This window comes from Panthera tigris, chromosome A1 (genome assembly GCF_018350195.1).
Source record: "Panthera tigris isolate Pti1 chromosome A1, P.tigris_Pti1_mat1.1, whole genome shotgun sequence".
Lineage (NCBI taxonomy): Eukaryota > Metazoa > Chordata > Mammalia > Carnivora > Felidae > Panthera > Panthera tigris.
The window spans coordinates 145,982,568-146,009,261 of record NC_056660.1 but is presented as its reverse complement, the minus strand read 5'-3'; the positions used below and the strand labels follow the sequence as shown (position 1 = coordinate 146,009,261).

Below are 26,694 nucleotides of genomic sequence, written 5' to 3'. Positions count from 1 at the left end.
GTTTTTAAAGCCATAGTCAGGAATTATTTATAGGTCAAATGATGTGCTCTAAACTATAACACAGTGGAATGAAATGAGACAGATATAAAGCCTGGACCAGTAAGAATAATGTAACTCCAGCCTTGGTCCAAAAATGAATGATCATAAGAGGATGCACCAATACATAAAGTCTGAAGTTCAGAGGCAAAGGCAAATCCAGAACCAAGGAAACAAGACAAAGAGAAAGCAAACATGGGAAATCAAGCAAAGCAACTCAGTGCTTTTACTTAGTTTCTTTCTCTGCAACATGACTTAATTGGTCAGGTTGTAGAAGTTTCCACCCCGGTATCCTAAAGGCACCTTTTTGCCTCTGATGTAGGTAGTAAAATTTCCTTCTGAATCACAGCAGAATTTTGTGAGAGAAAATGCCTATCTTATGAACATAGGACAGGATTGTGTTCTATTTCTACGCCTCAATACTTATAACTGAGCCATTTAATGTACTTTAGATTTACTGGATAGTTGCCTTTCTGGAAGGCAAACATACTTGTATAAGTTGAGGATGAGTCAACTGTCTCACTTCTAGAAGTAGCCTCATCAAAGTAGCTACACCTAGAAGATGCTTACTATCAAATTTGTAACTAGAGCACAGATTTGGAAGATGTTTCTAAATGTTATCCACCTACGAGAGAATACTTAATTTTTCTTGAAAGAGAGCAAATAAAACATCAAGAAAGAAATATACAAAATGTTTTACATACACAAAACAATACATTACTTACCATAAAATGACAAGTTCATTTAAGTTAGTATAAGTAAGAATTCATTAAGGTGTATACATATATGCTCACATTAGTAACACATAAGATATAACGATGCAGAACAGAGGGTTTCACACATAGTATAATTTACACATCCATTTGAAAAACACATATGCAGTATCTTATTGCGTATTTTTCCAAAATCTCAACTTAAATGTTAACTTAAATTATTCCTGTTATTTTAACTTTCTAGGGATGTCCTAGAAGAAACTGGAAGATACTGCTTGTGAGACTTTAATATCTGGTGACATCCCACAAATTAAATTCACCTTAACTGTGGGAATTAACACCACCAGAAATATTGAGAAAATAAAATACTTTCATTTGACAACTAACTGCTACAAGACTCCCTGGAAATTGGACCATGCGTGTTCTTTTCCCACACTTCTGATTGCTAAATGGACAAGCGGCTTCTTGGCAGACTAAAGAATGACAAAGACTAAAAGGCAAGCGATGATGAAAACAAATCAAACGTTTAAAATGACCCACATCATTCAAAAGCTAGAGTTTATACCCGGGAGTAACTCAGAAAAATTATTAAAGAGCTGGACCTAGAGCAAAGCTACGATAAGAGTGTTCCCTCTTGCTAACAATTCCTTATGAATACCAAGGAGGAAAAAGGAATTGGCAGGGGCAGGTCATACTCAATTCTCTCCTGGACTAAGCCAACAGAGAGTCAAAGCTGAGATCTCATCAGTTTCCTCACTGGGTATGTTTGCTGGGTAGTGTGATAAATGGTTTTTTTTTTTTTTCCTGTTTATTTGTGCTCATAACCCTTTTATTGTAAACTGTCCAGTCTGAAAATAAGTACTTATAAACGAATCATGATTCCCTTTACTCATTTGAGAACAGAACTCTCTGTCTTTCACTTTAAGGAAGGTTAAGATTTATCAATGTGACTATATTTCCTCGCTATTTAAGTGAAAATAAGTAATAAATGTATGCAAAGTAGCTACAGTGTGTGAGCTGGAAGTAGCCACATGGGATGAGCTTCTAAATACTGATCTAATAAAACCACTTACGGCAAGTTTCCTGGTGATGAGAGTAAGTCAGCACAATTATTAGCTTTGAAGTTTGGGATTTTTAAGTTTCAAAGGAGGTTTCTCTTTTCTTTTTCTTCCTCTGTCTCTCTCTTGCCCTCTTTCACTCTCTTATTCTTGCTCTCTCTTTTTTGCCTGTGTCTATATAGACATGATCAAAGCATCGAAGACTAATGCTCATTATTCTCTGGGTCACAAAATCCATTGGCTGTATATGCTTGATGAACAGCTAACACACTGCTAAATAATCTTGACAACTGATATTTGAAGGTCATGCAAAGTCACGTCAATTCCCCTAAGATACGCTCTTTCACCTGCACAGAGACCACCCTTCTGTTAATAGTGACAAGCAAACCTCCGAGGCTGCCACCGTCACCTCACTCCATTTCTAGTGGTAGGCAGGCATTATTTCTAATTTGGAGATAATGAGACTGGAAAGCCCGATCAGCACCTTTCAGATTTCTCACTTGTTTTTAGACTGAAGGAGAAACATGATGTGGCTTGAGATAAAGCTTTGAACTTTTTAACTTTTAATTAATTATTTAAAACAATTGTCATCCTTTGGCTGTGATTGTTAACATGCTCCAAATCAGATAACATTCATGAGACAAGGAATCTATGTATATGTCAATGCATTATTATACAAGATTTCATGTATATCAATTTGAGACAGGAAGCCTCACTAAAATTTAAACATATTTTTATGGTTTTCAGGATGTCGGATCTCATTCTTTCCTACTGACAGAGCAGTAAGATTTTAATTAGAGTGAGAAAGAGGTTCTGAAACATTTCTGGGTGTCTGAGTCTTCAAAATATATAAGAGATTGAATGTGCTATTTGATTTGACAGGCACAGTATGGCTGCAGGTCTACACAGGCGGATCAGCCTAGTTTGGCTTTTTTTTTTTTTTTTTTTTTTAACTTTTCACAGCTGAAAGGTAAATGGTCACTGTATTTCCAAAGACATTCTTTTGATTCAGAACTCCAAGAGATCTTGACATCAAAACCTTACAGCAAATGACTGTCACATGCTTCAAGGGGTGTATGACATGACAAGTCTACTTCCTTACAATAAGATTACAAATGAAAGGGACTATATATAGAAAATCCTAAGGATTCTATTAAAAGGTTATTAAAACCGGGGTGCTGGGGTGGCTCAGTTGGTTAAGCGTCTGACTTCGGCTCAGGTCATGATCTCATGGTTCGTGGGTTTGAGCCCTGTGTTGGGCTCTGTGCTGACAGCTTGGAGCCTGGAGCCGGCTTTGGATTCTGTGTCTCCCTTTCTCTGCTCCCCCATCACTCATGCTCTTTCTCTCTCTCAAAAATAAATAAACATTTAAAAAAGTTATTAAAACTAATAAACAAGTTCAGCCAAGTTGCATGATACAAGATACATGACCAATATATAAAAATCAATTGCATTTATATATACTTCCAATAAACAATCAGAAAAAGGAGCAAAGAAAATTCCATTTTCATTTGCATCAAAAAGAATAAAATATTTAGGAGTAAATTCGATAAAAGTACTGCAAAACTTACACTCTGAAAGCTATAAAGTGCTGTTGAAAGAAGTTAAAGAAGGTCTTAAGAAATGGAAAAGCATCCCATATTCATTGATCAGAAGATTTAATATGGTTAAGATGGAATATACCTCAAAGTGATCTAGAGATTCGATGCAATCTCCATCATAATCCCAGCTGGCTTCTTTGTAGAAACTGACAACCTCATCCTAAAATTCAGATGGGAACTCAAGGGACCCAAAATAACTAAAATAATTTTGAAAAAGAACATAGTGGTCCCTCACTTTCCAATTTCAAAATTTACTACAAAGCAACTGTAACCTGTAACTGTAACTACAAAGCAAAGACAATGGGGTACTGACATAAGTACAGACGTATAAATCTGTGGAATAGAATGGAAAGTCCAGAAATAAATCTGTATGTCTACGATCAGTTGATTTTCAAAAAGGTACCAAGGTCATTAAATGGTGGAAAGAATAGTCTTTTCAACAAATGATGCTGGGACAACTGGATATCCATAAATATAAGAATGAATTTGGACACTTATCTCGCACTACATATAAAAATTAACTCAAAATTGATCAAAATAAGCTTAAAACTTAAAACTTACAAAAATCTTAGAAGAAAACACAGAAGCAAGTCTACATGACTAAGGACTTGGCAGTGTCTTCCTTAGATATTACATTTATAGCACCAACAACCGAAGAAAAATAGATAAATTGGACTTTATTAAAACTGAAAAATTTTGTGCATCACAGGGCCCTACTGAGAAAGTAAAAAGACAACTCACGGAATGGGAAAAAATATGTGCAAACCTTCTGATAAGATATTTGAATCTAGAGTGTATAAATAACCCAACAACAAAAAGACACCCCAATTAAAAATGGGCAAAGGTTCTGAATAGACATTTTTTAAAATTGAGATTTAGCTGACATACATTATATTCATTTCAGGTGTACAACATGATTCGCTATTTGCACATATTGTGAAATGATCACCACAATAAGTCTAGGTAACATCCATCACCATACATAGTTACAGATATTTTTTCTTGTGAAGAGAACGTTTACGATTGACTGTCTTAGCAACTTTCAGACATGAAATATATTATTTACTATGGTTGTCATGCTGTACATTACACCCCATGACATTCATTTTATAGCTGGACTGAATAGACATTTCTGTAAGAAAGTATATAAATGGCCAATAAGTACATGAAAAGTTGCTTAACATCATTAGCCATTAGGTAAATACAAATTAAACCCACAATGAGATATCACTGAATACCCATTAGGATGGCTATGATCAAAATTTCAGATAAAAATGAGTGTTGGCAAGAATGTGAAAGAATTATCACATCCATGGCAAGAATGGAAAGAATGTGAAAGAATGTGAAAGAAAATATCAGGACCCTAATATAGTGCTGGTGAGAACTTAAAATGGTGTGGCCATATTGAAAACCAGTCTAACAGTTCCTCGAAAATTTAAAAATAGAGTTACCATTTAACCAAGCAGTTCTAATCATGACAACATAATCAGTAAACAAATCATCACTCAAATAAGAATTAAGATATTCTTATATGAGAAATCAGAGATTTGCGGGAGCTTGGAGAGCACATCATCCCTTCTTTACTGGTAAGAGCACTGTTGCTCTGCTGGGGAATCTGTGGTTGGCCAAAAGAGTTTACTACAGTGGAATAGGAAACAGGACATATCCAATTATTTAACCTTTCCTCATGGCAAACGGTAGGGTAAAGAAAAAAAACAACAACAACTGACAACGATTTCATGAGGATTAACCTAAACAATAATACACCCATACAATAGTTTCCTTCCTTACCCTACCTATGGAGCTATTTCACAGTCAATCTATTGAAATCATTGTAGTGAATGGGGACATCATTTTGCAGAGGTGCTGCCAGTGTGCCATGTTTTGTCACTTTTTTCACTGGCTCTTAGCTATGCTATGCAAACACTTAAGCAGAAAGAACTTGAAGTTCAGTTTCAGACCCTTAGCAAGACATGTTCATTTCCAAAGCCTATGTCAGAAGCCACAGCCCCAGCTATGATCTATGGTTCTGTGAGTTCTTCAGAGAATAAATGAAAAGTTTTCAGCATCTTCTAGCACCAAACCAAAGTAAACCAAAGTGAAGAGGCTCTGTAATCCAGAACCAATATTTGAACCATCCATTGAACCACAGTGTGCGGGAAGCTCTTCTAGCTGACATGGGACTTAAAATTAAAAAAAAAAAAAAAGTTTATTTATTTTGAGAGACATAGAGAGAGGGAGAGAGGGCACACAACAGGGGAGGGGCAGAGAGAGAGAGAGGGAGAGAATCCCAAGCAGTCTCTGCCCTGTCAATGCAGAGCCTGACACAGGGCTCAATCTCACAAACTCTGAGACCTGAATCAAAGTCAAGAGTCAGATGTTCAACCTACTGGGGTACCCAGGCACCCCATTGACATAGGACTTTTTAACTGAATAAGGCCAGTATCATGGATTCTTAGACAACTCCCGGCAGTGAAATATTTTGTAGATTACATGCTGTAAATTCCACTGAAATTAAAAGTCAATCTGAGAATCTTCCAGCAGGAAACCACACAATTTCAAGATATGTTATCTGATTTTTGTCCAATCAAAGCCTCCAAAAAAGTCTGAACTAAGATCTGCTCTAAGACCTGTTTAATGACATTTGGGTCTTTCCCTAAATTTTTAGCTTTGCATATCTAAAGGAGATCATATGATAACAAAAAGGAAAAGATTATTTTTTGGTTCTAGGCCAAACACAAGGATGACCTAAAAGAATTAAACAAGTCATGGAGGTGACAGAACTATACTGGACTAAAAAGATTTTTTTATGTTTATTTTTTAGAGAGAGAGAGAGAGATAGCATGAACAGGGGAAGGGCAGAGAAAGGGACAGAGGATCCTAAGCAGGCTCTGTGTTGACAGCTGAGAGCCCTGTGTGGGACTCAAACTCACAAACTGTGAGATCATGAGCTGAAGTTGGACGCTTAACTGACTGAGCCACCCGGGTGCCCCAGAACTATACTGGACTTTGACATGAGGAAGCAATCTAAAAATGAATGGGTACAAAGGAACCAATCCCAGACAGGATGATTGGCTGGGGTGGCAAGAAAGGGAAATTACTGTAAGAAGTTGAAGAAGAGAAAGTATTTCTAGGAAGGAATGCTTTCTAAGAGACCAGGGAGAAGTGTGAGAGGAACAGTTAGTATCGTGGTGATCCAAAAGGATTAAAAAAAACCCACAAAAACATTATTAGTAAATTTGGTGAACAAGGGGTGCCTGGGTGGCTCAGTTGGTTAAGTGTCTAACTTCAGCTCGGGTCATGATCTCACAGTTGGTGAGTTTGAGCCCTACATCTGGCTCTGTGCTGACAGCTGGGAGCCTGAAGCCTGCTTCGGTTTCTGTGTCTTCCTCTCTCTCTGCCCCTCCCCGACTCATGCTCTGTTTCTCTCTCTCTCTCTCTCTCAAAAATAAATAAACATTAAAAAAAATTGGTGAACAAAGTGAAGCACTTTTTTCAAATACAGAAATGGAAAGGTGGTGGTAATTGTATTTGAGAAGAGACAAACTTGGAAGAAATAATGCAATCACCACCAAGTTATTTCTTAAGTAATTATTATGTATCTATTACTGGAATAGGTTCTTCATTGCAATTGAGAGAGGTATAGAAGATGTTTATGGCCTTATCTCTACCATGAGTTACAGAAGTTTTGCAGAAACAAAACTAACAGGTCACATTTTGTATTCAGTGCCTATAAAGCAACTAGAGAACAATTAAATGCCAAGCATGTGGAACTATGAAAAGTGGGAATTCAGAGTAAGAAAATCACAGTGTGAGCTGTAAGAGCCAAAGATGGGCTCTTGGAAGCAGTAAGTTTTCTGGGCGTCTGGGCGGCTCAGTCAGTTAAGCATCTGACTTTGGCTCAGGTCATGATCTCACGGTTCATGGGTTCTAGCACCAAGTTTGGCTCTGTGCAGACAGCTCAGAGCCCGGAGCCTGCTTTGGATTCTGTGTTTCCCTCTCTCTCTGTCCCTCCCCTGCTTACACGCGCTCTCTCTCTCTCAAAAAAATGTAAAAAACGAAGAAGAAAAAGCAGTTAAGTTTTCAGGTACAGGGAAAAGTGGAAGAGCAGAGTGTCAGAAAGCTCATGTTCTCTGAGAGGGTCAAAGCAGACCTATGGGTAGCAGCGAGCACAGGATCTTCAGAGGGCCTGTGCACATACCATGTTGGAAAGAGGGAAATAAGTTTGGATTGGTTGTTCTCCAGCCAGGTTGGAGGGCTTCATAGATCATGCAGAGTTTATACTTGAGGAGGAAGAGGACAGAAAATTCACTACACGATGCTGAGTACAAGACTAACATAGGAAGAACATGGCCATGGTGTTTGAGTACTTTGATGGTCATCAAACAGGCCCCTTGAAGATCTGCTAAAGGCATAAGGATTATTTGTGAGAACCAATTAGATACAGGAATAATTTCACAAACTAGAAATAGGAGTATGGAATTCAGAAGAAAATTCAGGCCTAAACATGCAAAACTAGAAACTAACATCTTCATTTTCACTTGTTATTTTGGTGTACTTTTGTGCCTCATTCATCCTACAAGGAATATTTTATCTACAATAGAACAAATGTGAAATTAAATTAATGAGGAAATTGTAGCAATGACAATTTGGGAACCAACTAGAATAATGCTAAAGCCTAGAGAGGCATGAAGTTATTCAAGGGGGAAGTGCAAAGCACGGCGAGTCGAGTGAGCACTTCTGGTTTGGAGGTTAATTCAAGAATTCATACATTTATTCAACTCTGTCTATGGAGTCCCTACTATGTGCCAATGACATAGTGGGGATATACATGGTTCCTTTCCTCCCAGAAGTCACAGTCTTACAGGAGAGAGAGAGGCATAAGCAAACATCGTGGGGGTGGAGGTGCTTATAGTCATACACTCAAGGTTTAGAGATATAAGGGTGATCAAGGTCAACTAGGACTTAGGAAGCAGATATGAGATTAAGGAGAGAGTCCATAAAAATGAAAAGACAACGTGAAATGTGAAAGACACATCAAAGTGCTGGGAACCTTGTGTGGAAGCCAGGAAATCAGAGTGGTAGGGTAATAGTTATTTCAGGTAAAATAATAGCCAAATGGTAAGATTACAAAGAAAACATAGGCCATAGAAGGACAAGATGTAAGTCCCCAAGCAAGAAGATCGTAGGTCAATAATTTGTTGAATGTATGGTTGAGACTGGAAGCTTTGATTCAATTGCAAGGAAATTAAGTGGGGTCAACCTTGAAAATGAAAGCAGTTTGACCTCACCTACAACCCTATGATTTATCTGCAAGGAAAATTAAACACCTTTATAAAAGGAAACTTTTCTTACAAGGACCTGCTACCGTAAAGAAATAAAATAAACAGTCGATCTATTAATTTTATTAAAAAGCAAGCAAAGATTCCTTAAGTGGTTGAGTGGGGTTTTTAGATGAAATATTTACATTGTACTCCATTGTTTCCAACATTATGTTATCTAACTTATTTAGGAATTATTTTTTGCTATGATACAAATATTTCCTATCAAACTGCCAATCTTCAACACAGAAATGCATTAATTCACAAAGCACTTTCAGAATTATTTAAATCTCCCACTAGCAAAGTAGACGTGTTTATGCGCCCATGACCTTCTGTGGGGAATCATATACCAGATTAATTCCTGAACACTGTGACTTAAGAAGCTAAAGTTCTAATCAGAGAATACTTGTTGTAAACAATTTAAGAGGAATAACATACGAATTCTTTTTGCCACTGTACTAATTTTAATTCTTCACTAATGTTCAAGCAACTTATCATATTCAAAATGACTTGACATGAAAGTCACCCTTCTTCATAAAGTGACCCATTCCAGTTATTTTCTATATACCTCAAAGTACCATGGCTCTGACTTTGACAGAGCATTGCACTCAGAACATCTTAGGAAAATTCTAGTTTTAAGAAACTTCCAGAGAAGAAATTTTATAGTCTGTGAGGATTATTTCTGTATTTAGCAGTATTCATTGTCAGAAAAAAATGTCCTTATAGTGAACCTAATTCACAGAGTTGCAAACTTTTTATTTTTTTATGTTAGAAAAAGAGCACACGAGCAGGGGAGAGTGGCGGGGCAGGGAGGAGAGAGAGAGAGAAAGAGAGAATGTTAAGCAGGGTCTAAGGTCAGGGTGGAGCCCAACATGGGGCTTGATCCTACTACCCTGGGATCATGAATCCAGCCACAATCAAGAATCAGATGCTCAACCTCCTGAGCCACTCGGGTGCATCTAAAGTTGCCATTTTAAAGTCATTTCTTCTTTTGATGAATTCAGTGGAAATAAAGAACATTTTGTATATCCATAAGCTATTATTTCTTGAGCACTTACTTTGTGACACACACTGTGATAAAAGATTTACACACTAACTCACTTTATCTTTATACCATGATTAAAAGGTAAGTATTCTCATGGTCTCCATTTCAGAGAAGAAACTGAAACAGAGGTGAAATCTTGTTCAGGATCTCACAACTAGTAAGTGATAGAGCTGGGATGAAGTGGAGGTCCTTCCCGTTCCTTTTTTTTTTTTAATCTTTATTTATTTTTAAAAGAGAGAGAGACAGAGTGCAAGTGGGGGAGGAACAGAAAGAGAGGGAGACACAGTATCCAAAGCAGGCTCCAGGTTCTGAACTGTCAGCACAGAGTCTGACGAGGGGCTCAAACCCATGAACTGTGAGTGCATGACCTGAACCTAAGGCGTACACTTAACCGACTGAGCCACCCAGGTGCACCCCTGTTCTTTTATTACGAGGACCTTAACTACCTCCCAAGACTGCTCTCTCAGCATTCTAGATAACTCTAATCATTTACTTGATTTTCTGAACTGTATAATCATCTCAGCTCTATTCTAAAGCCTCTCAAAGTTTTCCAAACCTACATTTCCAGGAAACACAAGTTAAACTTCCTAATAAGGAACCCTCTCAATGTTTCCAAATCTATTTCACCAGGAAACACAGATTAAACTTCCTAATAGATTGTTTTGTGGATCTTAATTTCTAGATTTCCTACTTTAGAATCTTAATTCCATTAATTTCTTAGTAACAGTGTTCTGTTATCGAATCATGGCTAATAAGCCAACACAGTGTCTAGACCATTTCCAAGAACACAACTAATACTGGAATCCTTGCTCATGGATATAGCTAATATAATTGCTATTTTATATTTACAAGGTTTTTTAAGAAATAGAATTGAATATTATGTTCATATGTATAAGTGTGCTACAATCATCTTAGAGTAAGACCCAGAATAGTTTCTTCTCCCCCACATAAACTGGATTGAATAGAGTATAATTATTTGAATTTTTAAAGACATACATACATCAGAATGAATGTGAATTACAAAACAAGAAGAAAAAAAGAGGATTGACAATCCATCAACTAAATATCTCTTGCTTTAAATGACTAAATTAACACAAAATTAATTATCTTTTTAAATTACACTTCATTTTATACTTAATTGACTTTTTCATTAGACCATCTGGAACAATTTGGCTTCTGATCTAAAGCTCCTGCACCTTAGTTCATTACTGGATGTATGTTCCATCACATGCATTCTGAATACATCAATATCTCTAATTTTTACTTCCTCTCGCACATATACTTTGCTGTCAAAAATACAATAAAATATAGGTAGTAATTATGATACCCATGAATATAATAATAAATTTCTCTTACGAGGAATTTTGGCTCACCTTCAAATAATCTTTTATCAATGTGGCAATTGAAACATCAGATGTAACTTTAAAGTCAGCTTTCTACTGAATTTTTATCAATTCAGAGTTTAGCCAATGGTCTTTACTTCAAAGAAAGGCATATACTTCAGTAAAAGAAGGAGAGAGGGGCGCCTGGGTGGCTCAGTCGGTTGAGGGTCCGACTTCAGCTCAGGTCATGATCTCACAGCTTGTGAGTTCAAGCCCTGCGTCGGGCTCTATGCTGACAGCTCGGAGCCTGGAGCCTGCTTCAGATTCTGTGCCTCCCTCTCTCTCTGCCCCAACCCATTCAAATTCTTTCTCTGTCTCTCTCAAAAATAAATAAACATTAAAAAAAATTAAAAAAAAAAAAAAAGGAGAGAGACCTTTACCAGAGTGATCTTGTGATCTTCCTCATACATCCTCACTCACAAAAGCCCTCTTTAACCTCCCCCTGCACACCAGTCCAATTTCAGGGCAAGAAGGAAAGTATCAGTGTGTAAAGATTTGCTAATTATTCCAAGGGACAACAAACAAGGAAGAAAAAATTTCTAGAACAATGTCACTGTAAAGATGCTGAATATCCTCCAGAACTGTCAAATTTCTTCTATAAAACAAAGCTTTATTACTCTGCTGACAGAAATTTCAGCCAGTGCTTGAATTAGTATTTATACTGATTCTTTTGTCTTTCTCTTTCAACTTTGTGTACTAAAACAAAAACATTCAAATTCCATATATATATATATACAATGTATGTATATATATATATATATACACACACACATACACATATCCATATTTTGTAATCAAAAGACAGATACTGTATGTTTTCACTCATATGTGGATCCTGAGAAACTTAACAGAAGACCATGGGGGAGCGGAATGGAAAAAAAAAAAAGAGTTAGAGATGGAGGGAGCCAAATCATGAGAGACTCTTAAAAACAGAATAAACTGAGGGTTGATGGGGGTGGGAGGGAGAGGAAAGTGGGTGATGGGCACTGAGAAGGGCACCTGTTGGGATGAGTACTGGGTGTTGTATGGAAACCAATTTGACAATAAATTATATTTAATATAAAAAATTCAGTATATATATAGCATATATAGCATATATATCCATAAAATCCAACCTATGAGATATATGTATCTCATAGGTTGGATTTTGTAGATGTTTTCCCTTTGTCCCTATACAAAAATGGAAATTGTTCAAATCCAAAGTTCTAATTTAGAAAATACATTTACCATTCTTAAATGGTAGTTATAATAAGAATGGTAAGATGCTAGAAAACCACACTTAAGCAGCCTTCTGGTAAGTTGGCCTTCTTATTCAAGTTTAGTCAGGGCATTAGGAAAACATAAACTACTTAGTTTCTAGTTTTCAGTCTCTGAGCTTGTTTATTCAATTCACAGAAACACAGAATCATAGAATTTTAATGTTGGAAGGGACCAGGGAAACTATCTAGTCTAACCCTCTTTATTCCACACATAAGAAAGCTGAGATTCTTCTTTTCACATGCACCCATCCAAAATTAAAAGTACAAGCCAATTCAATATTCAATTCACAGAAACTTCTATTCCATGTGTCTTATAGTAAAACTGCATTGTGCCCCCCTGGTGATTTTGCCACTACTGAACTCACACTGGCCTTTAAGAACCTCTGACTCATGCCTAGTGAGAAATGATAGTGCCAAAATCAATCAGACTCAAAACATCTTTGAAGTAAGGTCTATATCTTACCTGGTTTCATATCCCTAATGACTAACAGAGTACCTATCATACAGTAGGTGGTTTTTTTAACGTGTTGGCTGCTTGAATGAATGTATGATTGCTCTGAATATTAGTGTAGCAAAGTCACCACAAGAAGACGTAAAACATGAGAATCCTTCCTGGGCTAGTTTACACTATTTAGTTGAGCTCTGGGTGTTTATCAGCACTTGGATTCATAGTGGTTTGTCATCACAGCATTTTACCTGAAGTTCTCACAAGAATAGGTACCACCCTTACAGCTTTCTATTCTTAAGGCTCTAAAAGTGTATTGGAAACAGTCCAATAGCAGCATGCCTGAAAGAAAACCTGCCATTAACTAAAGAAATGTCTAACCTGCATAACCATTTGGACACTCCTCCTTCTCTTTCCACTTTAATTTAAGCTTATTTTACCACAATCATACGGTCATTTAAACTAAATGCTGCTGTTTGGAATCCAAACAAGCATGAAAATTTGCTCTATTCCTACGTGCTCCCAGTCCTTCTTCAATTTCCTTAGTTCCAATGAAGTTTTAGAAATTCAAACATCGTACCATCTAGATGGTCCACGTAGCAGTATACGTCGTAAGTTTCATGAGGCGAACGGAATCCATAGGTCCTGACTCCTTCCTTCCCCATCATATCTCCGTAACAGCCTTCCCGGGGAGCCCGGATGGGATATCTGGGGAAATAAAAGACTAGTAAGAAGTACTTTATTCTTACTCTCAAATTAATGAATTACAGCTTGTGGCCCCCAGACCTCTCACCTGACGGTCTGATCAGACAGCCAACCTGCATCACACTGTTCAAATCCATCTTCATAGGCGGCATGGAGCTGCTCTGGGGTTGCTATGACTGCCCCAATATCCACACAAGCCTTCTGTGCAGTCTCAAAATTCAGAGTATACCTGCTTGTCGCCGCTCTGTAGTGAAACACAACCCCTGCAAAGAGAGCCACAAGCAATTACTGGCATGTTCAAATATCCCACCATAATTTGCAAAGTTTCTCACTGATGTAATACATCAAATTAATTGCTCCCATGGTAATAACACCATGGTGATACTTTATTTTCATTTTATGTGGCATTACATAAAGTTATGGTGATGTGAGGAGCTCCAGAAATCCCGTTCACCCAGGTGTCCCATTGTGCTCCATTAGAAAGTTTCTTAACCGGGAATTTTCTACTCTCATGTCAACAATCTAAGAAAAAGATTTAGGCCACTAAAATTCCAAGGGGTGGACAGCGTCTCCAATTACAGGTGGTATTCACATTATCATGGGAACACTGGACAACTAAACAGAGTAGGTCCTGCAGGAGATAAAGAGTTAAGGGGGCCATGAGGTCAACTTGCCCTATTTTACCCAGGCCCAACTGAATAGAAGCACATGGAACATTCACTAATCCCGCTTCCTCCAAACATAAAACATTGAGATATTTACTTCCAGAAACAATATACTAAGAAGAAAAAGACAATGGACTATGTATGAGTGAGAAGGCTTGATCCAATTACTAATTTGTTCCTTAATCAAATACTGAGTTAATCTCCACCCCCCCACAATAAAGTGTACCTAATATTGCTTATGTTATCTGATATGAAAGTCAAATTAGGCAAAAGTTTTAAAAATGTTGTATAGGCTACTAACTCCCACCCACTGCTTATCATATTCACCATCTGACTAGCATAACTGAGGGTTTCCACTAAGACAAATAAAATGTACGATTTTTATCCCAAAGAAGGCTTAAAGTAAAGTTACCCAGATTCCCCTGAGTTGAAGCCAGGCATCTTGGTACTTGCCTTCAACTCCACTTTGCTGTATGTTAGGAGTTGCATAGTCTAGTGGTTCTAGAGCTGTTCTCCAGGGCTCAAGGAATTGTCAGAGGGCTGAGGGAAGAGTAACTGGGTGGGGATGAGGGTGGGGGTAGGAGTGAGGTTTTGGTCTTCTCCTCTTACTTCAACAAGAGCATCTCCATCTTTAATTGCACTAAATGTGGTGACTCGTTTCTGTCAGACTGCAAAGTGAATCAAGGTAAGGGGCCTGGGAAGTCACTAGAAAATAAAAGTTGGGGCAACTGGGTCTTATGGATGAGATTTTATTAGGGGTCAAATTGCCTAAGACCACTTTTTTTGTTATGCAGAATGAACTTTGGTTTCCAAGATATCTTCCACTGTCTTTTTATTCCTAGTAATTCCCTTGGGTTGACAACAGTCTATGTCCCACAGTCTGACTTCTAGTTATAAGACTGTCTTCCATATGCCCATCCTTCAAATGTCTCCTTCTTGCAAGACAGGTTATGTGCCAATAAAGTAAATACAGGGGAACAGACTAGCCATGTCATAGATGAGCACCTCTGATAAGTGTCAACACAAAAAGACCTGCACAGGCACCGAATAGATGCAATGACAACTAACATTCATTTTCCCATTTCTTACAGTGCAATGAAAAATTCATCAAATGCCTTTCCAAAAATTTGTACCTTTATACAAATACTCTAAAATCGCCAGGAAGTGTGTATCATACTATCTGGTAAGTATGAGATAGTTTATAATGATCTCTAAGGCTTAAGCAAGAATTTGAATGGTTTTAAATTAGTCTTATGTCGATCAAAGCTTCCAACAGTCCTCTTGATAATTAAAAATCTTCCATGTGCACTGAAGACTGTAAGGGGGCACAAAGGGGCCTCCAAGAGCAGGGCAGGGAATATCAGTTGGTATAAGTATCTGCAGTTGTTGGGATAATTTGAAGACCTCATGGGGCTAAGGAGATTAAGTGGAGGATTTTCATTGTTTCGCAGGGGCAAGGGGAAAATCCATTGCTAATTCTTTAATGGTGAAATTAATAAGAAGTTGTTAAATTCCTTTAGAGATTTTAAAAATATATATAAATTTATACATAGTGTGCATATACCACTACTATATATTTATAATTTATTAATAATCTATTTATATAAAATATAAATATAATACACACACACAGATTAAAAAAAAATCAGTACAGCAAAACAATCATAGGCTAACTAAAGTAAATAATAAAAAGGTTAAAAGACTGAAGAGCCCAGGATATTTAGTGGATGCCTGCACAACATAAAAATAGATTGACAGGAGACAGTAACAGAATCTGAACATAAAAGAATGTATAGTAAATTAATTCTCTGCATCTGAAATTCAAAGTATTTCCTTTTGGCTACAGAAGAAAGTTTTAATAAAACCCTCTGTATATATTTCTGAAAGGTAAATATTTTATAGGAAAATGGAGGGATGGAAGAAAAATCTGTTCTATCATGTCTGGGTATTAGAATTTTGCTTAATAACTTGCCAAAATACTCTGTTTCCAAGAGCTATGGTATTATGTGTGTACCCAATTAAAGCAATTTTTCTTTGCTTTGTCTCCTAACTTAAATTCAAATGACATACAAACCACCGCTGAAAGAGGGCTAAAATGAAAATGCCTCATTGCAAGCCTTAATGTATAACAGTTAGTGTATTGACCTTTAAAACAAAAAATTCACCGAGTTTTATTTTGATCCAATGCAAATGTTTCTTAGGTGCTGGCCTTTCTAAGGCACTGTGACATGTACCATGATACTTATTAAATACCCTATTTCTTCAATGTAAGTTAAGGTAGAATTTATATTTCTTAAAAAGAAACTCAAAGATTTTAATAATTATGCTAGGACAGTGAGAAAAAGGAGAAAAGGTTTGTGTGTGTGTGTGTGTGTGTGTGCGCATGTGTGCGCATGTGTGTGTGCATACACACATGTCGTAAAAATTAAAATGTAGATCAGCCTTTACGGTCTTAAAAAGTAATCACAGACAGGTAGGTCAAAGTAAGGAAATAATTAGTTCTTGAACTATTTATCATGTCTTGAGCTATTCATTAATTCCATTATACTGCACTTTCCTGAATCAGTGAAGGTGCTGTGCAAAATGTCACCTTCCTTGACCCTTAAAGAAATAACAGTTCATTTTTGGTGAAAGGCATGAACTGTTGAAATGACTGATGTTTCTTCCACTTGTCCAAACTCCGAACACTATTTACTTCAAGTACTGCTTCACAACACTTCTGAACCAGGTATCATGTCTTACAGATTTGGGAAGCCTTACCGTCCACCGCCAATGATACTGTGTCTTGTGTGTCTTCAATCCCATACATGACATCGCAGCGGTAGAGGCCCGCGTCACTTGCGCGCAATTTGACCATGGTGAGCGAGGCATCCCCGACGACCTCGGAATGCGTAGGCACGGACACTCTCCCCTTATAGCCCTGACCAATCTTGATATTCCCATTTTGGGCTACAAGAACAGTAGTCTCCTTCAAATCTTTTCCACTCTTGTCCAATTCAATCTTAGACCATTTGATTCTGAGAAATTCGCTAGAGGTGTTGTAACTGGGTGGTAATGTAGGCATGGTTGAAAAATGACAAGGGAGATTGACTTTTCCAGAGAGGGAGCCCTTAACAGGAGGGCTTTTTTCCACTTTGACTAGGAGAAATAGAAAATACAAAATTAACAGTCCTAAAAAACTCAACCAAGTCTATTAAATAAGTGAGTGGCTAAGAAACCCTTACAAGTGGTTTGGTTACTTTTTCAATAGGTGAGATAATTAGAATGAGTTTATATACAAAGACTAGTATACAGTTTTAACAATGTTTCACAACAAAGATATGGCTTAAAAATGCTCATCTTTATGTACTAAAAATATAGCATTCATTTTAACGTATTTGTAACTTAGAGTTCAATATGTACAAAATAAGTAATAGAATAAGGCATGTATAGCAAGGTAAGCAATTAAGAGCAAAAGGAGACTAGAATTTGTAATGTGGGTAAAAGATTGGACCAATGTTAGGAAGAGCAATTGAAAGAATTTATATCTACCTGTCAGAAGAGGAAAAACATTTAAGATAACTGCCACATTACCTTAGAGGAAATGAAAATAAAATTCAAAGAGGAAGTGAAAATTAAAAAATATATATATTTCAGTAGACTGGAGCAGGAAGAAGTCTAACACTTGAAGGACCCTCATTTGGTTCAGCGTTTGAACCAAAGGCTTTCATCATAATAACAAATCCAGCTGCAATCACTTTGCAGTGAAACATTACCTCTTAATTATATCCTGTGTGTGGGGGTGGGGGGGGTAGGATTTGGTCTGTTCACCTAACCCCCACCTAAAGTATTAATCTGCAGAATGTCTTTCTGTTTAAGCCCTTAAAATTTTAAGGTGAAAGAATACCTTGAGTGCAATTTAACAGTATCATATGCAAAATAAATGACATTTATTCTTACAGGAATCCATAACCCTTTCCCACCACTTCCTCCCATTTTCCAGTCCTGACTAATTGGCTAGACAATGTGCTGGCAATAACGATAGATAGAAATTATGTTCATACACAAGCAATCCTACTTCATGAAAATATGATGAACAAGTTAAAAGTAGCCTCTAGCTGGAGTGAAATAATAATTCTTAACAAAATGATGTGTATGTAACACTTAGTGTGTTAGTAGTCAAGGTACTGGGAACATATATCTCAATACAGACATGTATTAGAAATGATATAGCTGTCAACATAGCACTGTGGATTCAGTTGGGGATAAGTCATTTTGAAAATTTCAGGAAGATATGGAGATACTATGCACTTTAAGAAAAAAATGCTCTTTATTGTTAAAGATTGAAATTTAACTTCTTAAAGGCTGGACTATAAAATCTCTCATATGATACAAATAAATCTAAAATAACCAATACAGTATTATATTTACTGTATTTATGATAGAAATCAGTCATATATTTCTAATTTATAGTGGTCATAGCTGTCATACATTTCTTTATCATCTTACTAATCTATATATAACTTGCCCCAAAACAGGATTTAAGGCACTTAACAAAATTAAATAAAAATACACTATTAACTGCACTAAGTTAGTCTTTTAAATGTTACTAAGATCATAATCACCTTTAAATACAGTATCAAGGGAATAATTCCATTCTATTAAATTCTTGGCTTATAAAATAAATTGTCTTACTTAAAGCTCACCCTCAGAGTGAAAGTAGTCCAATCTCTTACTAAGGATGCTCCACTGCGAGGAAGTGACATTTAAGATCCTAGCTGCCTGCTGACAGACCTGGGCCAGAACACAAGTCTCCCCACAACTAATCAAGGAATCTTTCAACTTTGGTACTTATGGGGTTCTTCCTCTGTCCCTAAATTAGTGTTAGTTCCTTTGCAGAGTCTACACCCACTCTATTTCCATCTCATCCTATTTCTTAAATTGTTATCTGCACGGACTGCAGTTAGCAACTTGATCTTTTAAATAAATCTATAAAGTCCGCAGGGGACTCCCTACCTGATTTATAATCCCTTGATTTGGCCCCCATTAGGAAGATGATGACAACACAAAGGTTGTTTGTTTGTTTGTTTGTTTTGCCAAGAATAGGAGTTCTGAGAAGGAAAGGGCTAAGCATTCTATGATCTAAAAATCTCCATTTACGCTATGTTCTAAGAAAGCTCATTTCCTTCCTAAAGAATTATTTAGATGATTAACATTACCACAAAGTATTGGTTTTTTAACGAAAAAAAAAACAGCTTTACCATCAACCTCAATTATGATATAAATTATGAGATTCTTTATCATCTCCTTAAAAATGAGTTTAAGATAAGTGACATCCAATTCCTTAATATTTATTACTAAGCTATCATTCTTTTCACAATTTTAGATGTGTAGAGGCAGATATGAGATGGAATCCAATGTATCCAATTGGAAGGTTTCTAAAACTCCAAGTATTGCTCAGTAACTGTGCTGTTATGTAAAAAGATATTGGAACAAAATGATCTCAAAAGGCAAATTACTCAAGGGTTATTTATTGTTCTAGATGTTTACAGATACAAGGAAATCAAAAGCTTTGTTCAGATATAAATATATATTCATGTAGAATCTAGTCTTAACAACAGGATTAACAAAAAGCTGTGTGGTCAAGTCTTTTGTGTATAAAATCTTGAGTCTTAATGCACTGGGTCATAAGAACTAAGCTCACTAAATCTAAATATTTTAAGGAAGAAACTAAGTAGTTCAGAGAATAATGTTTACAGACTATACATGTTTTTTTTTTAATGCTACCTGTAAGAACTTGTCTGAAACTGTGAACAATGCAAGTAGTAAAAAACGAAAATTAACACAAAGTTCACTGTTCCCACCACATGGTTTGTGGTCTATATGAGTAGCGTAAGGGAGAAATCTCTAAATAACGAATGATCAATTGCCTTTCATTCTCTGTCGGTAAATTCTGTGGAGAAGAATGACATAAATTCCATCTATACAATTTGACCACACACACACACACACACACACACCCCTTGGCCAAATAAATGTCAGATTGAAAATATGAGAATTTATTACTCTCTAGGGTGATAAATTTCACTCTGTTGTTCATTCATTTGCTCATGACTGTGGAGAACTCATTTATTAATAGTAGAGGAATATTCAAATAACTAGGTAAGCACTAGATAATCAACAAAATAGGTATTGTTAAAGCACAGAACACTTCATGCATTAAAATAAAGCCAATAACCAGTGGACAAGGTGTTCATTAATGTTAGTTATTGACCTTTTGAGTGCCTAGGAATAAACAGAGAAAAGCTTAAGATGAAAACACTTGTGTTAACTCCTAACAAGTTATTGCTGTGTATCCTACTATAAACTGTCAAATTTGTTTTATTTGGATCTTACGTTTTCAACTTTTGTGCCTCATATGAAAAAATTAAATTCTTCTGAAATTAGTCCCAACTAATTATATCTCTTAATCATGATCACAGATTTACAAAGAACTTGATTCTTGGAATAAAGTGTAATATAGTGATTCATAGCATGGATGATGGAGCCTGCCTGCCTGGGTTCAACTCCAGGTTCTGTAATTAAACTGCTATATAATCTTCTACATTAGGTAGGCCTCCAAACCTTGTGGTAGTGCAGTTTCTTCATCTGCCAAATGGGGAGAATAGAAGCATCTGCCTCATTGGAGAGTTAAGATTCAATAAATTAACTATGTAAAATACAGAAGACCTGGCATGTAGAAATTATTCAATATTGCTAGCTATTATTACTGTTATAAAATACTGTCAAGGAGCTATATCATAAGTGCTTTTGGTTTTTTCCCCATTGTTTATGTGAGTGCTTTCTTTGCTTTAAGCAGAAAGTCTAAATTCTGTTTTAAGTGTCCCTCAAGTCTCTCCCATTGTTTTCTCCCCTTCTGTTACTACCCATCTAAACCTACAAATAACAAATTTGTTATTCCCCTTCTGTTACTACCCATCTAAACCAACTCTCTTTCTATATTTCCTTTTTGTGTTCTCCCTTGTTACTGGGTGCTATTGTCCTTCCCTGTCTGTGACCTTCACCTGTATTTCCTGACTACACTGAAGGAAATAGCGCTTGGGCTGTTAACAGATTGGTGGAGCCTAAACTCCGACAGCCATCTTGGTCATTCATATCTCAGTTTAAATGTTACTTTCTCAAAGAGGCCATCCCACCTTCCCCCTACTCAGGCACTTCTTTATCATATTACTAAGCTTTATTTTCATCAATCTGAAAATACCTGGGTTATTAGTTTATTTGTTTGTTGCCTATATCATATAACTAGGAGATTAAGTTTAATGAAATAGAGAAAGAAGAAAAGAAGAGAATAGAAAAGGAAGGGAAAGAAGGAAAGGAAAGGAAAGGAAAGGAAAGGAAAGGAAAGGAAAGGAAAGGAAAGGAAAGGAAAGGAAAAGAAAAGAAAGGAAAAGAAAGGAAAGGAAAAGGTAATATATGTGGAGGGTAAAATCCTGGCTGTAAGCCTGCTCTTTATCTTTTTGACTCTTCTCACACTCTAGCCTCCTGAGGGTTTGATAGTCTTTCTTTATAGGAAAGGCTTTGAGTATATTGAAGATTACAGATTTTAAAAAATACGTATATATGAGCACTTTTGCAATCTGAAAGTAATCTGGGAATTTATTGAAAACCCACTTGCTTCTTTAGCATCCTGTTCATTATTTCATTTTATTTAAAACCATTTATTAAATGAAAAATAATATTATTTCAGCTGAAAGTGTTCAGCACTATAAATCACTAAATAGATCAAAAACTAATTCTTTATTCTATTGACTCCATATGGCCATTCTGTGCTCTAGCACTTAAATTTTATTTCACTAAACGCCAAAAAAACTTAAACCACACTCACCTTTATGTAGTGCATGGGTTGCTATTAAGGTAGAGCACATCCATAAGATGCTCTTTATATTGATCAACATCTTGTCCTGGAAATGAAGAAAAACACAAAGGAAATCATAAGCATTCAGGTTTGCGGTGGGCCATAAGTCAACATGCTATTTTGTGCATTGTATATAGTAAGAGTACAAGGTACAGCTCCTCTTAGATTGTAGAAACAGGAGAGAATTCGTAATAGGAAAAGTCATCCCAACACTTTAATTATTAGTTCGACTCTCACCCAATGCAGTAGTTACCAAAATAATCCCAAAACCCAGTTTGGGAACATATAACAATATGGATGTGTGGGACAACCGCAACCCGGTGGGCTGGAGAAAGAACAATAAAGACCACAGCCGAAGTAACTAGTGGCTAGGAATGGGCACAAAGAGGGAGAGGTGACCACAATGTCTATTTAGAAACAGGAAGCTGGTCACAGATGGAGCAAAAGAAGATGGGGAACCAATAGGGAGAGATGTTGAAAGAAAAGGATTCATATCAAATGTGAGGTGGGAAAGAACATGGTGGTGGCTCATGCACATGCTATCAAAACAGGCAATAAGGACTTCAGCAGGCTTTTTAAAGCACAGACTCAATTTAGTTTCTAGGAGGCTGAACAAACAAAACAAATGTATTATAAGGAGCTGTTAATTACAAAAAGACCAGGCTTGCCATGAGTTTTAAAGCAGTTCCAACAGTTCTAAAGTCTGAAGGGTGAAAAAAAATAAAGAAAACACTCTGTTCTGAGAGTCAAGAAACCCTGCCCTGGTTTTGCCATTAATTTATTGTGAGGCTTTGGGGAAGACATTTAACAGTCTGGGTCTCAGAATGGTCCCTTCCAGCTTGAATTTCTATGGAGCTGTAATTATGAGGCGGATAAGTACCAGTGTTGGGGACCATCTGGAAAGCAAAGAGCCAATCTCAGAAGAACTGCAGATTACTTGATCCCCAGGGTTCTTCCCTCCTTAGCTGCATTTAGAACTATTCTATAACAGGCACTCTTGGTTGGGTACTCAGTAGCCATTCTTCTTTCTCCTTTCCAACAATACTCTGATTCCATTCTAGTATCTATCCTCTTTTACACAGCCATACACTTTAGAGGAGCCTGGGTCAAACCCAGCCAAAGGGAATGATGCTGATTATCCTAAGTCAGTCACACTGCTCCCATTCATTTTGCCAACGATTGGTTTTGGAATGAGTACATGATACAGTTTTTAACTAATGAGATGTGAGGGGATCTCAGCAGGATAGACGGGATGCTCCTGGGAAAGGTATATTCACCTTAAGAACAGGAAAAAAAGAAAGAGGTGGTTGCTTTTCTTCAGGGAATACTGTCACAATAGGTTACTTCTTCTCAAACTGGTGTAGCCTTCTTGTGTCCATGAGTGTATAAGATAGCCTCTGGCGACAAAGCTGAGAAAGAATCAGGACAGCTAGGTCTTAAGCCCTCAAACATTAGGCCAGAGTAAGCTGTCTCTCTGAACTTCTTTTTAAACGAAATAAATTCCTTTATTACATAAACCCAATAAAATCAGGGATTTTTGATACTTGTAGCTGAAGGCATCATAACACATTTGAAATAATGTCCTAAATAACTTCCTAATATCCTCCTTAGAACATATATAAATTCAATATGAGCTAGGAAACCTAGACTGAAAAGACGTAAATGCTGTAAAATCCAAGTCCAATTTGAGTTCAAGTTTAATTTCATAATTATGACAGCTACTCCTTTTTCCTTGCTATTTGTTTCCCTTTAATTGCTTTATTTTATATATTGTGAAATAAGCATTGGAACCTCTCTATAACAAAATCTTAAAGAGCATCTTTTAAACCTAATAAATTATATATATATATATATATATATATATATATATATTTCCCATCTATATAGGCCATTTGACAACTCACAATGAAAAGCATACAGTTGATAATCCTTGCTACAGATGATTAATCTTGATAATTAAGTTTATTATTTATCATATAATTAATGGAATATGTAGTAGACACTATTAAACACTAACTGTAAAATTTAGTTTCTACATTTCCATAGTTCTTATAAGCTACCATAGCAAGCAGAAAGTATTCACTTGTGTTTCAATGCTATTACAGTATTTCAGAAAAAAATAAAAATATCACTTCCACATATTCTATACTTTAAAGCTGCCAAAGTGAAATTTTAGGTTGTATTATTAAAATCTATTATGGGGCGCCTGGGTGGCTCAGTCAGTTAAGTGTCCAACTTCAGCTCAGGTCATGATCTCGCGGTCCATGAGTTCGAGCCCTGCATCGGGCTCTGTGCTGACAGCTCAGAGCCTGGAGCCTGCTTCTGATTCTGTGTCTCCCTCTCTCTCTGACCCTCCCCCATTCCTGCTCTGTCTCTCTCTGTCTCAAAAATAAATAAACGTTAAAAAAAATCTATTAAAGAAAATGAATTCCATAAGTATTAACTGAATTTAAGAAACATTTTTATAAAAATAAATAATTTCCCATCATCATGAAAGAAAAAAATTGAAAACAGTTTTTTTTTCATGATGGTAGGAAATTATTTATTTTTTCAGGAAACTTTTATTTTATAATCATAATGTTAAAAGTCTGGTCTCCATTTTCAAACAACCCTGAATTCAAGTTCTGAATCCTCTACTAATACTTTGTGATTTGGGATAAGTGACTAACTCCCTTATTTTCAGTAACTTCTTAATTATGAAAAGTAGTACTTAACTGTTGGAGTGAATGTGAGGATTGATAAAATAATGTATATGAGATATAGGTCAGTGATACAGTGTATTCAGTACTCAATATTTCTTATTAAAATTATTAATTCAGGTTTTCTATAGATGTTCTCTTTCTGTGTTCATATCACTAATAGTAAAAAGAAAAGTATTGGAACCTGTTGGGTATGAAAATTATAATCTAGGCTACCATTATAGAAGCAGTGTATAACTTTATGCTTACAATAAATTGCCATATAACTTTTTGCTATATGCTTTAACTTATTACTTGTAAACAAACATGTTTTATCTCCTCTGTAGAACAGCTGTCTCTGTAGAACAGACCTAGTATCACGTTCAACTTGCTAATTACCACAATATTCCACAGTGCCAGGTTCAGAGTAGATGCTTGAGAAAGGTTTATGGGCCAAATGCATGACCAATGCCTCTATTTACCAGTTCTGAAACACACTTTGAAGAGAAATGCCAACAATCTCTTAAGAATGTGGGCATGTAGGGTAATTAACACCTGAAATGCATTTAAACCAGTCCAGTTGAATGTGTACCATGACACAATAATATCTGATGTTTGTCAATATTTGGAGTGTCAGATCTCCTAACAAAATCAGACAAGGCGTGACCTTGACCCAGGGATGGGTCTTTTGCATCCTAATTTTCTAAGACCGATACTCCAAGTCTAACGTTTTGCGCCATCCTTCACCCTTATAAAAGTGCCCTTTTTTAAGGGAGGGAGGAAAATGGTCTTTCATCTACAGAACAAATGTACTCACTGCTTGCCTTAAAATTGCCCCAAGACAAATCTAGGGAAGGAAGCCAGTGCATTAAAAATACAAGGGAGAAATCAGTCATGTTAGAAATATATTTGTATAAATAGGTTTCAATAAATTCCCAGCATTTAAAAATTGGAGTTTTCACAATAAGTCTCAGATCTCTTTTGAAAAATCAGATCAAACAATTCTAGGTGCATATTCCTGCTGGCCAATAATCAGCACTAGGCAAGGAGCAGCCTCTCACCTTGCCTTCGTGAACTCAAGGTTATCACTGGCCCCACTTGGTTTCTCATGCATTTCTACTCCATGCCTGTTCCCTCTAAGCACCTGAGCTTGCAACACTTGATTTAAAGAATGGCCATTTATCTCCTTAGTAAATATCTCAGAGTGATTTACTGACCTTAATTGCCTTAGAACTATATTTCTGTGGCCTCTTCCTGGGACTCTATAGGCATTCATTCCATTTCTCTAATTTTCTTAAGGCTATGTCCATGTTCATGGTTGTTAAGGCACACTGTTTACCTTCTGCATTTGATGTTGCTAAATAAGAAAAACTTTTAAAACCTTTTTTTTTTTTTTTTTTTTTTTTTTTTTTTTAGCACCTCTCCAATACCCACTTCTATTTTTTTGCTCTTTGGTGTCTGTCTTGTAAGCATAATCTGCTAGTGATAACAAGTCTATCTGCAAAGAAAGACCTGAGAGATATGAAAGCCAGTGCCTATATTTAGCCTTCACTCCACTGTAGTCAATGAGAAGAGGAGAAAGTCACTGAACAATCAAGGCACAGCTGACTGAGGCTGTTTAATTGCCTGGGAGAACACAAGAGACAAGGTCAATAGGACTCCTACCATGAGACATGTCTTGCAGACAGGGTAAGAGCCATGCCCAGGATGGGCTGCCTTGAAGAAAGATAGCCAAGATGTTTAATATTCTCCCTTAATCTTGTGGAAGATCTGGTGAGCAAAGGGTGACTTAGGGACACAGACTTCTTGCCTTCTAGTCTTCAAATTAGTAAACCTAGACAACCAACTGTCCAGGACATCTCAACCACAAGGTGGATATAATGAGTACTACC

General features: G+C 36.6%; 1 protein-coding gene across 3 annotated transcripts in view; it reads right to left on the bottom strand.

Moving 5' to 3' along the window:
• VCAN (versican) overlaps positions 1–26,694 on the bottom strand; it is a 121,227-nt gene that overhangs the window by 86,932 nt on the left and 7,601 nt on the right. For all 3 annotated transcript variants that reach the window (XM_042989570.1, XM_007079778.3, XM_015536519.2), the window contains exons 2-5: positions 22,095–22,170; positions 16,991–17,368; positions 13,654–13,828; positions 13,441–13,568 (exon numbers count right to left, since the gene is read on the bottom strand). In XM_042989570.1, coding sequence (XP_042845504.1) covers positions 13,441–13,568; positions 13,654–13,828; positions 16,991–17,368; positions 22,095–22,164 — 751 coding nt within the window. In that variant the 5' untranslated portion in view covers positions 22,165–22,170. The remainder of the gene's footprint in view (positions 1–13,440; positions 13,569–13,653; positions 13,829–16,990; positions 17,369–22,094; positions 22,171–26,694) is intronic.